This window comes from Excalfactoria chinensis, chromosome 2, assembly GCF_039878825.1.
Source record: "Excalfactoria chinensis isolate bCotChi1 chromosome 2, bCotChi1.hap2, whole genome shotgun sequence".
Classification (NCBI taxonomy): domain Eukaryota; kingdom Metazoa; phylum Chordata; class Aves; order Galliformes; family Phasianidae; genus Excalfactoria; species Excalfactoria chinensis.
Window position 1 is genome coordinate 96,784,947 of NC_092826.1, and position 20,311 is coordinate 96,805,257.

Genomic DNA, 20,311 nt, shown 5'->3' on the forward strand with positions numbered 1-20,311 from the left:
AAGCAGAAAGGTTCACTCGATCTTAACTCCTTTTTCCCATGTACATAATTCACTCAGAAAAACTAAGTTCTGAAACTAAAAGAAAATAACCATTGGGGGATTTGTTTATTGTTGTTGTTTGTTTTTTCTTTTTCAAGTCGAAATGAAAAGAGTGAATCAACACGATGAGCCTTTACTGAATAACTTCACACTTGGGGTATGGCTCAGCAGTTTCAAACAGTCTTAAACCACTGTTAACTATGCCACAGTCGTTTGTACTGTAATTGCACTTCCACAACTGATAGAAGAGCGTTTAAAACAAAACTCCTCTTGCTCATGTTGTCTTTTAGAAATTACTTTGGCCTAGTATTATGACTATGTTAACCAGAGTACATATTCTGTAAAATTTAACCTGACCTAAATAAAGAGAGCTGAGCCCTAACTCAATCTCCCTTATGAAGAGGCTCTGGTGTGAAAAGAAATGTGCAGTTTTTCAGTTAGTATTTATTCATTCACCAAATATATTTAAAAACTGTTTGACATCTGAACATTCTTGTCTAATGAAAAAGCTTCACGTTTTACAGCAACACATACAAAACCGTACAGCATTCCATTATTATGTCTTATGATTTGCTGTCCTTAAGTAACTTACCCAGATAACTACTAAAGATGCAGCATAATACGATGTCAATAACATTGAATTACCAAACATCAGAATAAAACACACTACAAGAGACACCTGAAAGAAGAAAAATTAAATTTAGAATAGAAAATAATTGCTAAATATAGAAATTACCCTCTATCACAACCTGACATTCAGAACATTGCAAGTTGTTCTGAAAACACTGATTATAATGACTTAATTGTGACAGACGGAAATGTATAGAGTATTACGTTAATTTATACTTAGAAGCACATATGGATAAAAATACTGACCACAGGACAAACTCACCTGATATATCAGCTATATTTTTGAAGTTATTCCTAACTTAATGCAATAACTAAAAGAAATATCTCCATTCCGTTATCTATCAGAGAACTGAACAAACAAGTTTGTTACTTTCTTTCTTCTGAACTGAGAATCATCATCAAATTCAATGAAATTTGATCACATGCACAGCTATAGCAGGCTGAAAGTCAAGTCTGAAATACAACTTTTATACACCATACTGACCTCCTACTGTGCTTTCTTATTAAGAGAAAGCAAGCTTCATTATTTTCCAAACTATTAAAAACTATCATTTTCTGCCTTCTCTTTCTATGCACAGGAATAAGTAATAGCATAGTATACAGCCTTTTGTATATATATATTTTTCCCCACAATTAGACTTGAATTTTTGACAAAAAATAGGGGTGTGGAATTCACCCAGCCTTATTAAGGTTTCTCTTATATAACACAAATATTTATCTACCTAAATTTAGGCTTTTTATGGCACTTTGTCATCAATATTATACATTTATTGATCTAAGCCAAGAGGTACAAATTTTTCATCCCATTTCCACCAAAAAAATTACTAAGCTGAGATGCTTATTTGCAAATTTTCCTTTTAAGTGTGACTTAGAACACATGCCTGGTGTCCCAAGTTTAAATCGGAATTGAGCTGTATAGAACTTATGACTTCCTTTCATTTACCAATTACCATATTTCAAAGAGTATGGAGGAAAATGTGAAACAGTTGAGCTCAAAGCTTCTTTCATGTGGTAAACATTTGCTTTCTGTTCACTAAGTTTGCAGAGTAATATTTTAGCAAAAATATGTATTTAAAAATAGACACAACTCTTCAAAAAAAGTTGTTTACATCTTCCTATATGTGGCCATAATCTCTCATCAAAGAACAAAAGTTCCTGGCAGCAGAACTCTATCATTTCCTTAACTTTGTTTTTCAAGTTCAGATGTGTCATCTTGAAGCTCAGTTGTCTTTTACATCTGGTCACTTTTTGCCTTGCTTGACTTTCTCATCAATCCCCCTTCCCTCCCCCACCCCCCCAGATTGATACCTTTATTTTTGTCATCCTTTCTAAACAGCTCTCCAAATAGTTCAGCTGCAACATCTTTGTACAACCCAGACTTCAGTAGTTTCCAAAACCCACTTTTAGTAAGGATTCTCTAATTTTGACTTGCAAACATTTATTGTTTCCACTAACTAAAGGTATGAAATGAATACTACCTTTTCAACTTCTTATTGCTCGTGCTCTACTACTTAGTGTATTTTCGAATCTGCTGTTTGTGAATGCCTCTTTGAATACACAGAACAAGCAGAGACAGAAAATCAACACTTTTACAAGGTTTTTAGGTTGAAAATGGTTCTGGAGTTTGGAAATCCCAATGCATCAGACAGATCGTCATTTCGGTCACTGTGATACACACATTAAAGATCAAATATTCAAATCCAGGCCCCTCCAACCATTGCTGTTTCCCCTCTTGAGGAAAAAGAGGCCTTGCAAAGGGATCTAAATACACTGGCACATTGGGCAATCATCAATAGCTTGGAATGGACCGAACTTGGGTCCTCCTGGAGAAGAGAAGGCTGAGAGGAGACCTCACTTCTCTCTGCAACTCCCCAAGGAGGGGAAGCAGAGTGAGGTGTCAGGCTCTGCTCCTGGACAAGTATTCCATGATGGGAATGGCCCAAAGCCATTGACAGAGAGACAGATAAGAGTAATTTCTTTACCATGAGGGTGGTCAAACTCTGGAGAACAGGTGGTTGATGCCCTGGGCCTGCCAGTGTTTGAGATGCATTTGGTCAACACCCTCGTTAAGGTGCTTTCGCTTTTGATTAACTTTTAAATGGCCAGGCTGCTGGGCTTGATGATATATGACAGTCCCTTCCAACTGAACATTCTATTCTATTCTTATGTCTTTTCAATCATCTTGTAACCAAGGAAAACACTTCAGACACAATGTCTTTTGAAGTTCTGAACAGTCTGAAAGGACTTAAGTTGGAATAAAAAAAATACTATACCATATGAACAGAGAGTATCTTCTGTAATTTGCAGGAGTCAATATAACCCATAATACACACAGCAAACAACGAAGCTATCTGGAATCAAAAGCAAAAAAAAATAAAAGTTAAAACAATTTGCAGTGGTCAAGTTGCTCTAAGAAATGTGTATTCATACACAAATGTAAGTAGTCAAACAATCATACACAAACTTTTACTGCTACTGTTTTTGCTAAGTAAATATGTCAACACTTTATAACTGCTTCTTTTAAGAAACACAAACTTTGTTGCTCTTAATAACAGTTATCAAACACACTCGAGCACCCAAGGAGCAAGTATTCAGCTTTACAAAAATGTAAGTCATCACAACACAGCGCTGAACACATCATCTTTCACCCATGTGAAAATAGATTAAAAAAAAAAAAACAAAAAAAACCCACAAATATAAACATTAACTAACATTATCTAACGCCACATTTTCAGCAAAGCATGAGAACATCCACAATATTTCACATAGTTAAAGGGCTTCCTCATCTCCAGTTAGAAAATCTGCATATGTGGTATATACAGATTATTCAAAAACATCAACTTAAATCAATTAACACCTCTTCTGAGTGCAACAGACAAGTGAAAGGGTATGGAAACATGAACGGGTTTTAAAAAATAGGTTACTTAGCAGTAAATTTAAACATTAAAAAATCATGCTGCATAACAGTGACCTATTGCTCACATTCACACTTACTACATTTCAGCAGTAGTTTAAGTTACCTCAACTGTATGAGCTCCCACACCATACAATTATGCCACTGCTGACAGGTCTTTTTTAATTTAGTAGGAAACCATGCAAAGTTATGCCAGCTGTCACAAGCCATGCAAACTTTGCTCTACCTAAAAAACTTTGAAGAGCCCAAAGCAATGCAAGATCAATGCCTTTTTTATTCTTGTATTTCAGTGTACAAAATTTTCTTATGTTCTGCACTTGTTTTAATCTAATGATCCTAGGCTGAAGGTTGCTTTTAAGGAAAAAGGAATTTGTTTAAGTCCTGGTACACACCATACTGTTAGTTTTAAATGGAGCAACTTCAAATTTAAAGACTAGAAAAAAGCTGGTGTGATAAATGGGGTGAATCCTGCCTGACAGCAAGTGTGGCTGAAATGGATAATTGTAAACTCAATGCCTGTCTGTACAAAATAGTCAATTTGTTTAAAGTAAACAAAAAGGCCACAAAGAGGTAAATATGATCTTACCTGAGTTAGGAGAACAAACTGAGCAAACTGCCAGGGAAGCATGAAAAAGATATTAGAAACACACAGTGCAATCAAGCTTCCTTTATTAATACTCGGAATCCTTGGGAAAAAGAGACAGAATAGGTATCAGTAAGTTAAATTACACAAGATATTTGCATATTATCAAGAAGTTCAACAGTGAAAGGAAAGAAAACAGAAGTCACCCTGGAAGTTAGCAAGCAATAGCAATCTATGAAAAGTAACATTGCTCAAGTAAATTTAGTATCATTTTTCCCCAACTTTAAGAATAGAACTATTGTTTTTGTAACATTTTGATGAGTCACACTTTTCCAAGCATACATTTTTCCGGCAGCATGGAATGCAGGAAGTCAACCTGTAGCACTCGGTGTAGTCCACCATTTTGTAGCAACTGCAATCAGGTCACAATTATTTTTATTCCAATCAGAATCACAATTATTCTTATAAATCTCTGTATCTGACAGTGATTTCACTCTTTTAGCATCCTCTCATTTCTTCCATATTTCCACAACTTTTTGCCAGCAATCCTAGCAGAGGATTTCAGGGCAATGAAAAATACACGAAACTCACCTTCAACTGAAAATAGTCTGTTTTCCATCTCCTGCAGAATTATTATTTATTTACTTATTTTAATTTAACCCTATATATGTATATATATATAGGACACACACACTGGGATCATCCTAATTTAACTTCATATTTTTTTGTTCCATTTAACTATTTAGTCTTAAATGAACAGTTACCATTCAAATAAAGAATCTAGCAATCACTCTACAAACTATTCCTCATATTTTTTTTAAATAGCATGTATCAAAATATGAGTGACATATTTTGGTTTTAATCATCAATAATTACAAGTCAGTATGACCAAATAAAGGAAAATCTGCAGTTAAATATGCAAAATTCAGCTATAACACATTAACACTGCAAATCTGATGCAAGAGAATTCAGTGGAAAACCCTTAGTACTAACAACCATGCATATTTTTCAAACCAAAGGCAAGACACAATCACATTGCAAGCCAGAAACAACCACAGAAAAGCAGGACTAATGAACTCAGGGGCATCCCTGCATTATTATCATTAGATTGCTTCAAAGACTGAACTAATAAACGCATATGAATTGCAAGAACATAATAGCTTATGGGTGCTACTGCATCTGCTGTTTCATAGCATAAGCTTATTCTAAATCCAATCAATGTACCACTCTAAATGCAATCAACTCTCCAAGAGGGACAAAACCAATTCATGGAGTATCAGCTTGTTTTCCATGGGATAGAAGTGACATCAACCAAAAATTCTCTTTATTTATTTATCTATTTTAAATTCAGACATATTTCCCAACATAGTAATTCCGATATTTAACTATGTCTTCAAGTTGAAAAATTTTCCTGTTGAGTAACATGAGTAACATGACTACAGCTCTACCAGGGCAGCATCTGCAATGTAACAGCCACAGGAAAGTTTCTATGTTAATCATACTCCTACAGCATAACAATATCTAAAATAAACACATTTAGATATGTTTCCTCCCACATTCCATTTTTTAACTCACTGTAAGAAGCTAAGTATAAATTGAGAGGTACCTGAGAATATAGGTCAAAAGCAACATCTGAAGCACAAGGAATGGGTATGAGAAACTTTCACGAAGAGGGGGAGTCCACATGACACGAGTGCACTAAAGATAAGAATTGGGTTAGCTGATAATGTTCGGTGCTGTACTTTCATAAAGCAATGCATCTGTATTTGAAAATGAAAGACCAAAAATTCTTCAGTAAAGCAAACCCCAAACTACACAAGTTTTTAATTTACAAGCCAAAGAAAATGAAAAGCCAACAGCACAATAAACAAACCAAATCAAACAAACAAAATATCTCACAAGAAGAAAACCAACACGACAGGACACAAAAAAGAGAAAGGATGCAGCTTTCAGACTTAAGGTCTATGATGCAGTGTTTAACTAAAAGACAGATTACTACTTCCAAAATTAAGTGTGACAGATAGAGAACATCCAAGAAAACAGCCAGGAGAGCCTCTGCTTGTCTTTGCTTCTGCTGACCTTAACCAGTCATTCAGGTAACTGACATCATTCCCAAATTCAGGCAGTCACTTGCCACACTTACATGGACAATATAAGTGGGGAGAAGAAAAACCAACACACTCTTCAACACACTGGAGTCAGTTGGGTTACAAACATTTTACATTTCTAGCAGCATCTAGACAGAACATTTTATAATATCTGCTCTCCAGAATAGGCTGGTAAAACCAAACATACTTTACAAAGCTATTCTAAATTGTTTCCTTGACTCTTTAGCTTACTGAAGCCTAAGATAATGCAAATAAATCAACTGAATATCTTCTTCATTAACTTACTTGGGTTTGTGGCAAACAGCTCACCTACTTCACCACCCTTTACTCAGCTGTTTAGAAAATGCATGCACATGTCACTGGTCATCTATAACCTCAAAGTTAGGAACACTACTTTATGCTATTTTTCCATCTTAAATTTACGTTCCTATATGATTAAATAATATCCTTCAGATTATTTCAATTTTACACAGTGTTCTTTCAGATGCACATGCAGTCTACCAGCAGGAAATCATACTTCAAGTAGAATCTGTTGTTTAGAAAAAAAGGAAAACAACACACCAAAGCACTAAGACTGGGCAAAAGAAATACAATCACTTCAAATCCAAGGTTTACAAGTAAAGGTAAACAAAATCGTTGATTACAGCTACATAGCTAACACCTGGACGGCTTTCACCCAATACTTAGTTTAAACAAAATACATCTTCAAATTGTATTTGCTTACTGTTGCAACAGAGAGAATTGTGCTTATTCTACTTAGCATGCAAAATTTTTGCAAAACTACTAAGAATGCTTTCAGAAATTATTTCTGTAGCTTTTTGTATACAAACGTAGCTTATGCAATAGTATTACCCACTCTCCTTTGTCTAATTCCATTTCCCTTAGATAGTGATTTATCACTGCAGGACAGACAGCACTGAACCTGTGTCCAGGAAACATACAAATACAACCTACAGGAGATAGGGAGGCTCTCCCATAGCCTGAAATACCATTTTCCATCATTGCAATCAGTGAACATGATATAATCTGAAGTAAATTGAGCAATTTCAATGCGGAAAACATTTAAGTCCCTCTACCTATCTTCTGCTGCATGCAAAACAAAGCTGACTGTCTAGGTAGCAAAAGGAATAAATATACAAAGGCAAATGAGAGGAAGCCTGCTAACTTCCTATCTTAAGAGAGGAAAATGAAAGGGTTGGTCCATTCAGAGACCCTACATGAAGGCTAATTGGGATAAAATTGTTCTGAGTACATAGCTTTGGGCATAAGCATTATGGAAGAAGAAAATATTTCAAGGACAGGACATTTTTGACATACAAATGGGTAGAAAATGGCTTTCAGTACATTCGCACTAAAAGTGAGAAAAAGCTGCTTTATTACTGAAGGACAAAAACTTAACATAGACGATAATGAATTTATGAAACCTTAGAGCACGTTTATACCATCATGTCTTCATACCATCAGAATCTTAAGGACATTTTAAACATATTGTTTTATCAAAGATATTACCAGAATCAGTACCGTTTGATTATCTGCTTATTGTTCTGTTATTTCACAAACGTGTTAAATTGATAGTGTAAAAGAGGTGTTTAAAAATGTAAAATAAATGCAAAGCTGCATGCCAGTTACCATCAAAATTAGTACACATAATTGTGAAAGATGTATGTGTATTTTCTGTCATCTAAGGAGAGACTTCTCTTACAGGGTTTCCTGTAGGACAACAGATCTGACTGTGCCATAGTGTGGCAAAAAAATGTCAGCGCTTTCTAGCAAATGATAAAATATTAATTCAAAATTATCATCAAAAAAAGAATGTCAGTATTACAGAGGTTTATTTGTACTATGTGTATGCATGAATTTCAGACAAGATACATAGCAACCTAAAGAAAACTTACACTGTTCCTGAGGCTTATACACGTGATACATCTAAGCCCAATTACATCTGGAACAGGGAAGAAAGATTTTGAGGTTCTGAAACTTGAACTTGTGCTGCTGAGATTTGAACCTCAGAGTAACGTTATACTTCCTTTCTGATTTCTACTTATTTTTTATATCTAAAGAGACACATTAGAGTGCTATACATGATACAAGTTGTAACCTATTTTGCATTCAGTAACGTCTCATTCCCATTAGCCTTTTATATTCACTCTCATTTAGATCAGCAACATGACTGTCTTTAAGGAAAGATAGAAGAAAAATAAGGTGGTAGACCTACCTCTCCATGGTTGAAAAAGAAACACAAAACGGTAATGAGGCCTCCTAGGTGGCTCCCACTGTGAAAAGAACGTGAAATATAAATACAAGAGAACTTCTTAACAGCTGATGCTCCTCCAAAAATGTGGAGTATTTACTTACAGCTAAGTGTACTGGGGAAAGTAAAAATGCTTTTGGGCACCACAGAAAAATAATTGGCATTGTACAAAAGATATTAGAAGACTAGCTAGACAGCTAGCGTTTACTCCAGAGCAGACAACTCTTCATACAGCAACTCTTTCCTGCAGAGCACTAATTTTAATGTAAATTACTTGTGAAGTAGCTATCCTCCCTGTCACTAGCTTTGGTTTAGATCATTACCATCAACCATAAAAATGAGCCCTACTAATTACAGCCTTTGATTTCTAGTGCTTAATCTTCTATATGTAGCAGTTGTTCCTGAGAAGCACAGAGCATTTTTTGTTTATTTTTAAATCCCAAGCAGTATAAATGTAATATTTCTTCCCTAAGACAACCATCAGAAAACTTTAGAACCTGCATACACAATCACTCACAGGACATCTTTGCAAACAGTGGTCTGAACCTAAGATATTATTAGGATATCTAACCAAGCTTGGTCACAAACACATATAAAAATGAATTCATACAAAAGAGTCGATGTAAGATACAGCCTAATTGTTATGCGAAGTACTGTGACACTGATGTGTAGAAGCTTTTTAAGCCCTTAAGGACTTATTATAGGTTTCTAAATAAATCACATTTACACGCTGAATAACAAGCACCGTGGAGTCGGCACTAAAACCCAAGATAGTGCTTAGATTTTCTCACCTGGAAATAACAGTAAATAACAAATCTTTTCAAACAGATAAAACCTTATTACCAATGTTCTGTGACACAAACCAAGCAACCTTCTCGTGAAGAAAAAACTTGCATTTCTACTCTGAATTGGACAGAAAGTATTATTTTTGCTGCTTAACAAAAACATCAGGCAGCTGTTCAAGATTAAGGGGACAAAAAAACAACAAAATCTTCACATCCTTTCAGATCCTTCAGCCATCACTAATATGCAGACCAAACAGAATCATTGAGTCCTGGGATTAAAGATACCAGCTGAGTGCTAAAACAATCTCTAGGAAACGTGCATTCTTGCATATAAAACATAACCTTTAATTCTGCAAATACTAAAAGCATCAACACTTAAGTCCAAAATGATTAAATGGATATGCTTAACATTTAAATAAATAAATCTGTTTAAGTTTTAGAAACAAAATTAAAAAGTTTTCTTAAAAAAACAAACAAAAAGCCTTCAAGTTTTCCACAAAGCTTTGACATCATGAAGAAGCATCAAAGCATGGGTGTCCAACCTTTTAGCCTGTCTGGGCTGCGCTAAGCAAAGAGGAGTTGTCTTGAGCCACGTATGAAATACGTAGTATCATTGATATATAAGTAACAAAACTCTTTTTCTCAAATACTTACTAACGTTTTGAATTCTACTTTTATCTCTTTTGAAGTTTATCACAGAACATTTAACTTACGTTACTTTCATGCCAAACAAAGCAGCCATTAAATCCACAATTTGTCGAATCTACATATTCCGAGAAAAAGTGAATTAATTTAAGTAAAACATGCATATTCCATAAACCCACCTTTAGCATGCTTGGAATAGCTAATTACCACATGTATCAAATACATACCACTGCACTACATGTACTCTTCCCCCAACAGTATTCCACTGTCATCTATGTAATCCAAGCCCAAGCTATGCTCAATAAGCGCATGAAAAATATTGCTAAAAATCATGCTATAATGTTAAAAGTTTACAGTTAAGGAGGTCTGTTGGTTGGACACACTTTAAGTATAGCACAGAAGGTCTTTATTGTATTATGAATGCTTTAGAGCTATCAGGCCTGCAATTCTACCACATGAGAATGGAGCAGATAACCTCTAGCTCAGAATAGGGAAATGCACTTTGCATCTTTTCCAGAAAAGGAAGTGAACACATATAACTCTCTATTTTACAGAGAGTTATATTTTGTACAGAGTGAGACTGGTTATTTTCTAACAATGCAATGCTATAACGTAGGAGATGAAGAAGTCAACCCTTCCTACTGCCAATATAAAAAGATAAATGATAACTCTTCCTATTGAAACTCTCATACCACACTAAGATTGTACACACTAGGAAGCTACATCCACCCATGCTTAAAAACTTACAAATTATTTAATAAATCTATATTATTGTTTTAAAGAAATCCAGATAACCTGAACAGTTAATTCTTTGTCTGGTAGAATCAGGTGTGGAATACTAAAGAACTTTAATTCCCAGGTACCATTAGCTGAAGCCTAAAGAAAGTATTTAGGGAGTTGCACTAATTCCTTGTTTATGAACATGTAAGAAACAGAATACCAAAGAAGTACTTGCAGAAAGAGATACAGGAAATTTATTGGTAGCTCCTTGAGATGCAGTATTTCACAACCATTTTACACATTCTGTCCTTCAACTGCAAGAGCTGAAGGAATGGGGAAGATTCTTACAATTGAACAAAGTGCTTAACATATAAATACCATTTATTTGTCCACTAAAAAAAAACAAAAACAAAAAACAATAACAACAATTTTAGAACAAGTATTCAGCATATTCTTTCAATTTTCCTAAGAAAGAATGTTCCTAAATTTGAAGCTGACGAACCGTACAAGAAGAATCCAAAGTGTCTTTGACTAAGCAGTGGTTGCAGTTTCACACTACAGCTAACCCAGCTCATCAGCTATGTCTAAAGGCTCCCCTTCTTAACACTGGCCATACACAGACTGAGTGCTAGGACAGTGACATACTATGTCTGGTTATCTTCTTAACTCGGGAGAAAAACTGGCTAAGAGACGTAACCATCAAAAACAGTTCTAAAACAAAACAACTACTCTGACAAAAGCAACTACATTTCTGCTAGCTGAAATCCTTGAACAACGGAGTACAGCATGCATAGATGTGAGAACACAAGCTAGATTAGAAAATAATAAGAAAGCAGTCTTCCACTATACTATCATCTTTCATTACCAGTTGCAAAGAGACTAAAGACACATGAAGGCTGGAATAAAAAGTTGATACATTTCATGAATACAAGGGAAAAAAAACAACTACAAAAATACATAAGCTTGAGATGACTGCTGCTAACAAATTCAGAAATCACAGAATGGATTGGGTTGGAGGGGGCCTCAAAGAACATTTAGTTCAAATTCCCCTTGCAGTGGGCAGCGTTGCCAACTCCTATAACAGGCAGATCAGGCTGTGCAGAAACCCATCTAACCTGGCCTTGAACACCTCTAGGAATGGGACATCCACCACTTATTGGGCAGCCTGTTCCTGCATCTCACCACTCTGCTCTCCGTGAAAAATTTCACCCAACATCTAATCTAAATCTCCACTCCTTTAGTTTAAATACATTCCCTCTTGTTCTACTGCTATCTACCCCTGTAAAAAAAGTTTATTTCCCTCATACTTATAATCTCCTTTAAATATTGGAAGGCCATACTGAAGCCCCCCGAGAACCTTCTCTTCTTCAAGTTGAACAAGCCCAGCTCGCTCAGCCTGTCTTCACAGGAGAGGTGTTGATTACTTTGATTACTTCCATCCTCTCACTTTAAACTCCTTTCAGATATTGGAAGAGAGCAATAAGGTCTCCCCCTCAGCCTCCTTTTCCCAAAACTAAACAGCCCCAGCAGTACCTTCAGTCTCTCCTCATGGGTGCATATTCTCCAAGCCCTCCACAAGCCTTGTTGCTCCAGAACTTTGACGTCTGTTCTGTACTGAGGTACCCAAACCTGAACATCCCTTCCTTTTGACAGACAGACCCCAGGGGGGACACCACACATCAATAGCCTCCACCTGGACACAGAGCCATTGACAACCACCCTGGCTGTGACTTTCCAAACAACTCATTATCCACTGAATAATCCACCCTTCCAACTCATATCTCTCCAATCTAGAGATAAGGAGGTGGGACAGGACCACATCAAAGGCCTTCCACAAGTCCAGGTAGACAACATCAGTTGCCCATGCTTTGTCCAACAGTGTTGCCACTCCATCACATAAGGCCAATTAGACAATATTAGAGGATGGCTTCCCAAGATTGAATGACCAGGCACGATGATAAAGCCTTCCAGAAGTCGCAAAAATCCCTAAAGATTAACTTTAGGGGAGAGATCTGCACCAATTCATAAGATTACCTACTTCACAATAGTAGAAAGGCATTGCTCCAGATTCAGTTCCTTTATTTTTCTCACTCTCAAGGAAAGTTTAAGGACTCTGGCTTTTCTTGGCTTAGAGAAGCCTTTGAACCCATGCAATATCTAAGCAGCCATCAAGATCTGGTATCCAAATATAAATGTCTTGAGAAGAAATAAGGACAAAATCCTACATGGAGAAAACTGCACAGTCAACTGTTACTTTTCATAATCCCATAAGATAGTGGCTTACAAGTTGAAAGTACTCTATATTCTAGTCACCTTGACTACCTAAATTGCAGATCATTTATATTTACAATTGACCTGCTTAAGATACTCAATTTTTATCTGAGGAAAACATTGAGAAATTAAGATAGAAGTGACTTTTCAATACACTAATATACGTAACATGGCTTTATATACATCTTCCTTTAAAAAAACATGGCAAGTTAATGATATTAATATTCAAAGTTCACCTACTTCCTCAAAAAGTGAGAGATCGGCTTTCCACATTAGGGAACACAAACTACATTCTTTACCCCAAAATGCCTGACAGTTACACTAGCCAACTTCCTCTTCCCACTGTCAATTCAGCTCCCACCGTATACCCCTTCTTTATCTGAGCTATCAGATATCTATCAGAGGAAAACGTAGCAGCTTTCTGCATTTCTGCAGAACTGGCAAATGAAAATAGAGGTACAAATATTTCTGCTTCTATTTTTCTGCTGAACCCGGAGCCTATTTCATATATGAAAGAATCTTACAGTTCCTGAATTTAAAGGACAGATACTGGAAACAGAAATCCGTTGCAAAAGGGAAGTATGTCTGAAAAATAACATACGATCTTCCAAAATATTTTAACCCTTCCATTATATTAAAATTCAAAGTATTATTGGAAGAACAGCATTTTAAAAACTCCAGTCTTGGCTAAAAGTGCAGTATCATTCAATGTATTTTTTGTTTGTTTTTTTAAGTATGAATTACACCGATAACATTAAGAGCACAAAGATGCAAAAACCGATTTTAAAACTCTGTAGTATTTAGTTCTATCCACAACCCAGTGGTATCAACACTATACCACTTCACTGCAATCTCCTCTAAGTTTTTGTAGCATCAGTATATATGTTAATAAACAATCTTATTTGTCCTGGTAATTTTTAGTGATAATGTAGTAGCATTTTTATTGCAATATACTGTACAAACAAACAATAAATCCTGAAAATATTTTATCATCTACTTTTTTTGTTTGTTTTACTGTAAAAGCAAACTGGTAACATCAACTAAATAACTAAGTCTCAACTGCCTTACCTGAGGTATGTGCCATATATGAAGAACAGTGACATCATTAGTCCATTCAAAAGAAAAATCACAGCAACGTAAAAGGAAGCAGGGTCTCCCCACCCTAATAAGCAAACAGCAAATATACATAAACGGTCATCTGGTTTATAGAACAAAACACAATCATTATAATAAAGAACTCTGCATATGCTAACTAACATATTTACGGAAAGGGGCAAAAAAGGAAGTGTCACCAAGATTACTGGGAAGATTAAATGAAAAGATTACACTCCTGAAAATAAATAAGTAAATTCAGAAGGTGAGAAAGAGGCATAGTATGTGGGCAGGAAAGAAGCACTACCTACAAAAAAAACCTGAAATGCATAGAAAGGATAATCATGACCATAGCAACATTCTCGACAGATGTTTTGACTTTATAAAGGCTTTTAGATCTAGTTTGTATTCCCTATACTTGCACTTCAGGCGTAAATGTATCTTTAAATGCATCACACATAATGCTTTTAGCTTCTTCTTTCATTAGTTGCCAGGAGATGTTCTAATAACGCACAACTTTCAATTTACTCATTCACAAACACTTCTGTGCCACATGCCTATCCTTTCTTCTCTTATTATTTCTTTATGCCCTCCAGTCTAATCATTTCTGCATGACAGCTTAAAAAGCCTTGTTCACTATAGAGAAGCTAGCAAAACTTCATTCTGGTACATAGAAATTTTATTCAACACCGTCAAAAATACAGCAGGACAGTTCTCTAAAAAAAGACGATGATATGCCCACCAGCCTTGGAAGCCTCAATACCTGTGGGATTTGGTTGTTGATAGTTTTTTGTGTTTTTGCTGTTGCTGTTTGACATTGATATGAATATTAAATATTGATATGTGACCACACAGAGACATTTGAAATGATAAAATGAAACAACTTTACAAACTGACTGTAGAATGTTTCCACTGTGTTTCTCACCGAAGTACTTCCATTGCGTAATGCTTAGTTTAAAAGTCAATACTTCAAATGTTCAAAAAAGAACGTTCAAAAGTGGCAGCATCCTAGTTTTGGCATCAAATCCAAGATTCAAGGTTAAAATTCTTACACTGAATATTAGGTCACAACACAAAATATTGTCCAAAAGGGAGTCTTCTAGTTATCCTTTTCCCCTTCCTCTCTACTCCTCGTATTCTAGTTATGGAAGAAAACACAGAGGGCAAGTTTTTGTCTTAGAACAAACTGCGGATTCTGCAGTAGCTACAGAAATATAATGCATCTACAGAGCCTCCAATTGTACACAGGAGATCTTATAACAGCACAGTATAACAGGCTCAGACTACAGCTATGCACATTTGAAGTGCACTATAGGAGTTCAGCCTAGACAGGGGCAACTATCTAACAAGCAAAGCCCACATTCTACTCACTAGTGATCCTAGAAGCCACAACAAAATGCTTGCAGGAAGGAAGTAAAACAAAATGCAACTCACCCTCACAACTTTCGACAGGACTAAGATCTTTTCCTCTGTTTACAGTCCAACACATCTTTGTTGGTACACCAAGAAAATCCATAACAGCAGTATATATGCGGTACCAGCTGGCAAGGACCACCTAGGTGGAAAAAAGGATTAGAAGTTTCTGAAAACTCAACACCTGACACAGAAAACACTAGTATTATACACACAGAAGAACTGCAACTCATCTCACAGCAAAGTCATTGGGTACAATAACCAAGATATTCTGTCAGACATAATAGAGTTCATAAATGAATAATGTGGCCACTCCAGTTAAGCAACTCTGAACGTTATAACCCAAAGGTCTCTAGACTGAAAAGATATTTCACCACTGCAGCGTTATTGGTCCCTGCCCTGTGTCAAAGAACACATGTACAGGAAGTATGATTCCACCTATTCTTTCCCTGTGCAATTAATAAAACTGTTACATCTTTAAGAACGTCAGAAAGAAAATACAGGGAATAATACCTTGATTCCTGATAAAGCCCAGTGCATACTTATGGGGCAAGGTTTTGGTAGCAGGGGGCTGCAAGGGTGGCCTCTGTGAGCAGAGCCAAGTAGCTGCTCATGTCAGATGACAGCCAGATCCAGTCTGCTGTGAGTGACCTGCCATTGGCCAGGGCTCAGACAACGGCAGGTGGATGTGGGGGAGGCAGTTGTTCTTATTCTGCTTTCAGCTCTCACTGAAATAGCTACGTTTCATAAAGTGCTATAGTCTGCTACCAGTAGGTAATAAAATAAATGTAAATCACGCTGAAAGTAATGCCTCCTATTTGTTCCCATGGAAACTAAAACAGACAGAAAAAGTACAATAACACTAATTGATAGAGCAAATTCTCAGCTACAAAACACTATTTTTCAGCATAGTCACCACCATTAGTTATGCATTTTCACCAGTGATGAACAAGAGCCTCACTGTCGGCAGGCTCACTATACTCAACATGCACTGTTTGGTCTCCATTAATGTTCAGAAAGCAACAATGAATGTCAATTGGTCCATTTTTTCCACATGGCAGATCTCATTTCCACATCTTTGCTTCATACACGCTTCCATGTCAGACTGCTTCACATAAAATGTCAGTTCCCTTCCTGCTTGTACGCTCTCTTCAAGCACTGGAACACTGCAATGAGGTCTCCCAGGATCCTTCTATTTTCCAAGCTGAATAAGCCCCGCTTCTTTCAACCTTTCTTCATAGGAGAGGTGCTCCAGCCCTTTGATCATCTTTGAGGTTGTCCTCTGGACTCAACCCAACAGCTCTGCATACTTCCTGTACTGGGACAGAGCATGGAGGGGAGAAATCACCTCCCTCACCCTGCTGGCCACTCCTCTTTTGATGAAGCCCGGTATCCCGTTCACCTTCTAGGCTGCAATAGCAGCCCAGGCTGAGGGAACTGGGCTTGTTCAATCTGAAGAAGAGAAGGTTCCTGGGAGACTCCATTATGGCTTTCCAGTATAAACATGAGGGAAATAAACTTTTTTACAGGAGTAGATAGCAATATGACAAGGGGAATGGTTTTAAACTAAAGGAGAGCAGATTTAGATTAGATGCTGGGGGAAATGGTGATGGTAAGGTGCTGGAACAGGCTGTTCAAGAAGTTGTAAACATCCTATTCCTAGAGGTGTTCAAAGTCAAGTTGGATATGGCTCTGCGCAGCCTGATCTACTGCCTGTTTTAGGGCTCAGCAACCCTGTCTATGGCAGAGGGGTCTGAACTAGATGACCTTTGAGGTCTCTTCCAAGCAAAGCCATTCTATGATTCTGAAGAATTCTGAGACAGTTTTCAGTTGCATTCAGTGACAGGATAAGAGCCAATAAACATAAGTAGAAATATAAGACCCTCCAACTAAACAAAAGATTTATTTTTATTATTAAGATGATCAAACACTGGAAGCACAGTGTGGTGGGGATACTCCAAACCAAATCATAGATAGACCTTAGCAACCTACTCCACCTTGCTTAAAACAAAGTGGTACAGCTAAGTGATGTTCAGACGACCCTTCATTCAATTTTTCCGCAAATCTATGGTTAGGTTATCTTTTCAAACTAGGGCTCCCGACATCATAAATCAATTTATCCATGCTCTTCACATTCCCATAATGTAAACCTTGTATATTCAAAATATACCTACACCTTTTTGTCTAGACCCATACTCTTTGCCCTGATGTCATGTGTTGCAAGGTACACTGTCCTGAATTCCTTGTGCTTCCTGAACATTTGTGTCCTGGCACTGCTGATTGTGCATGTGTGCATACACAAACGAGACACTTGCCCCTACTCCACATAAACAACAATAGGACTGGAAACCAACTCCAAATCATTTCTCTTAACACCTAAGCGTGGTGGTACACCACCAATAGAACGCAAATAAAAGCTTAGAGACATCTGTCCAGCATACATGCATCACCAGCCCTGAAGCTGACTTTACACTAAGCTAATAAAGCATTCTTGCTGAACAAATCTTGCACAAAGAAATTACAGCTTAATCTTTTTATGTCACAAGTGCTTATGTCAGCTGCAGATGTTATCACACACGAATACTCTCCACACTCCCAAGACTTTTACTTACTTCATACAAAGAACAGAAACATTTTTGCCAAAAGCTGCTTCACATGAAACAGTTAAAACATGAGCATGAAAATGGAAGCAAGCCAGTAGCACAAAATTGCTAGGTCAATTAGAACACAATGGCATTTTTGGAATTCATACTGTATTGTATTTGATAAGTCAGTAAATGCTGAACTCAGGGAAAAAAAAGACTGGCTGTTAGACCCAGGACAGCCTCTATGGACCAATCCTTTGCTGTTAAAGACCATGTAGGAATGTTGATCCCTTTAACCAGCTGCCTTTGATTAAGCACTTAGCCCCAAACTACATGGGTCTCTGAAACACTCATTTCTTTAACTCAAATTTTCATCATTACTGCCACACACAGAAATACCACCCATCCTATAAAGGAACAGCCAGAGAGCAAACAGTCTATTAGCATGAAACTAACACACTATCTCTCTGTCACTTTCCAACACTCACTATACAGCTACTGGAAGAGCTTTAATAGTACTATTAAAATTCAGTTTTAATGCTAACTATTTGCACCGAAAAGGCTAAAAAGCTCCTATAAATTAAGATGGAAATGAAACACTTCCAAAAAGAGTAACTGGATTCTGGGTATCAGGAGGAAAAAAAAAATACACTGTCAACAAATAAACCCACAAGCACCTTCCCAGCATCTATCACAAGTCAAACTAGATAAACCTGGAGAACAAGCTTTAAAAGTCAAGTTGCTCCTATCAATTACTTTTTAGATGCAGTTACATAGGAAAAAAAAGAAAATTTAAGAAACAAATATTAAAAAAGGGTGGGAAGATGCTGAAACAGGTTGTCCAATGAAGCTGTGGATGTCCCCTCACTGGAAGCATTCAAGGCTGGGCTGGATGGGGCTTTGAACAACCTGGTCTAGAGGGAAATGATCCTGCCTATAGCAGGGGAGTTGGAACCAGATGAGCCTAAAGGTCCCTTCCAACCCAAGCCGATTCCATGATATCATAAAATATTTACACAGAAGCTAGATATCAAGTATTAAGTGACTAAAAGGAGCAGAGAAGACCATTGCCTGCTTTTCATGCCCACACAGATGCAGAAAAGATGAATGAACTCATAACATATCACCAAATTCAATGTGGCAGTGAGAACCTAGAAAACTCTAAATGAACAGACAAGCCTACATATTTTGCACAGCAATCTACTTACTGTTTTAACAGAATGTCAGCCATCGTATTTCATTACTCTCATTTTGCTTTCAGCAACCAACATTCCATATTTCATGATGATACTGAGGATTCTGTTAACAGTAAGTTCATTTGATCAGTTACCTTTGTTTTTTCCATGTCAGATTGTAGGTGAAGTCAATAAATCTTTCTCAGCTGAAAAGATTATTCAAATACAGCACGCATTGGTAACACTGCATTTCTAGAATTGAACTGCAATCACTATGGAGTTAAAAACAAACCAACTACAAGATACAACAGAGAATACCAAAAGTAAATAGCATTTACTTCTTTCTGAGCAAGGAAATAAAAAACAAAAGAAACTGCTGAATGAGAGTTGTATACGTACATGTTAGCCAGGAACTCTTACACGTAAATTTCCTGGAAGCAGTTCTGCTCTCACAGAGCAGGAGAATGAGTGTAAATGCTAGCAACTAGGCAATTACAGCCACTATTAGTCCCTGGTTCTCCAAGAAACAAGTTGTTCCTGACACACAGAATTATATAAATGAAGATTAATCAAAGGAGTTTCCCCTTTGCAAAGTGTTTGAGAGACAAAGGCAACAACATCCCTAAGTGAGAAATCAAACATTTCTGTAATTACTGACATCATTTTAGTGACAACAACAACAAAAAAAGAGACTAAAAACTTTATCTAATCAGGTAACAAGCACATACAGAACAGCCACGATTAGTCTTCTGAAGAGGAATTCTTCCACAACAAAAGAAATTACCACCATTCTAGGATTTAAGGGCCAAAGTAAATTGTGATTTTAATCATTAGCTCATTGTCCTACACAAAATGCAAGTAAAAATAATCTCTCAGTATCTTTATCCCTGCAGACACTGTTGCATGCCACTTTCACTTCATATGTCCTATTTCCTGAACTGCACAAAGTCAGCAACCTACTTCCAGAGCTAAGAAGAAAAATACGCTAGAAGTACAGAACTGGATTGCAACTGTACAGCAAGGGGCTTATTTGCTTTTGATTTTACACAGGTGACATGTGAGAACAGTAAGTAACAATGGCAATTGACCACAGCATACAA

At 36.8% G+C, this 20,311-nt stretch overlaps 1 protein-coding gene across 1 annotated transcript in view; it reads right to left on the minus strand.

Moving 5' to 3' along the window:
• DPY19L1 (dpy-19 like C-mannosyltransferase 1) overlaps positions 1-20,311 on the minus strand; it is a 45,031-nt gene that overhangs the window by 17,311 nt on the left and 7,409 nt on the right. The window contains exons 6-12 of the mRNA XM_072330191.1: positions 15,473-15,593; positions 14,015-14,108; positions 8,490-8,547; positions 5,773-5,864; positions 4,170-4,269; positions 2,943-3,020; positions 632-718 (exon numbers count right to left, since the gene is read on the minus strand). Coding sequence (XP_072186292.1) covers positions 632-718; positions 2,943-3,020; positions 4,170-4,269; positions 5,773-5,864; positions 8,490-8,547; positions 14,015-14,108; positions 15,473-15,593 — 630 coding nt within the window. The remainder of the gene's footprint in view (positions 1-631; positions 719-2,942; positions 3,021-4,169; positions 4,270-5,772; positions 5,865-8,489; positions 8,548-14,014; positions 14,109-15,472; positions 15,594-20,311) is intronic.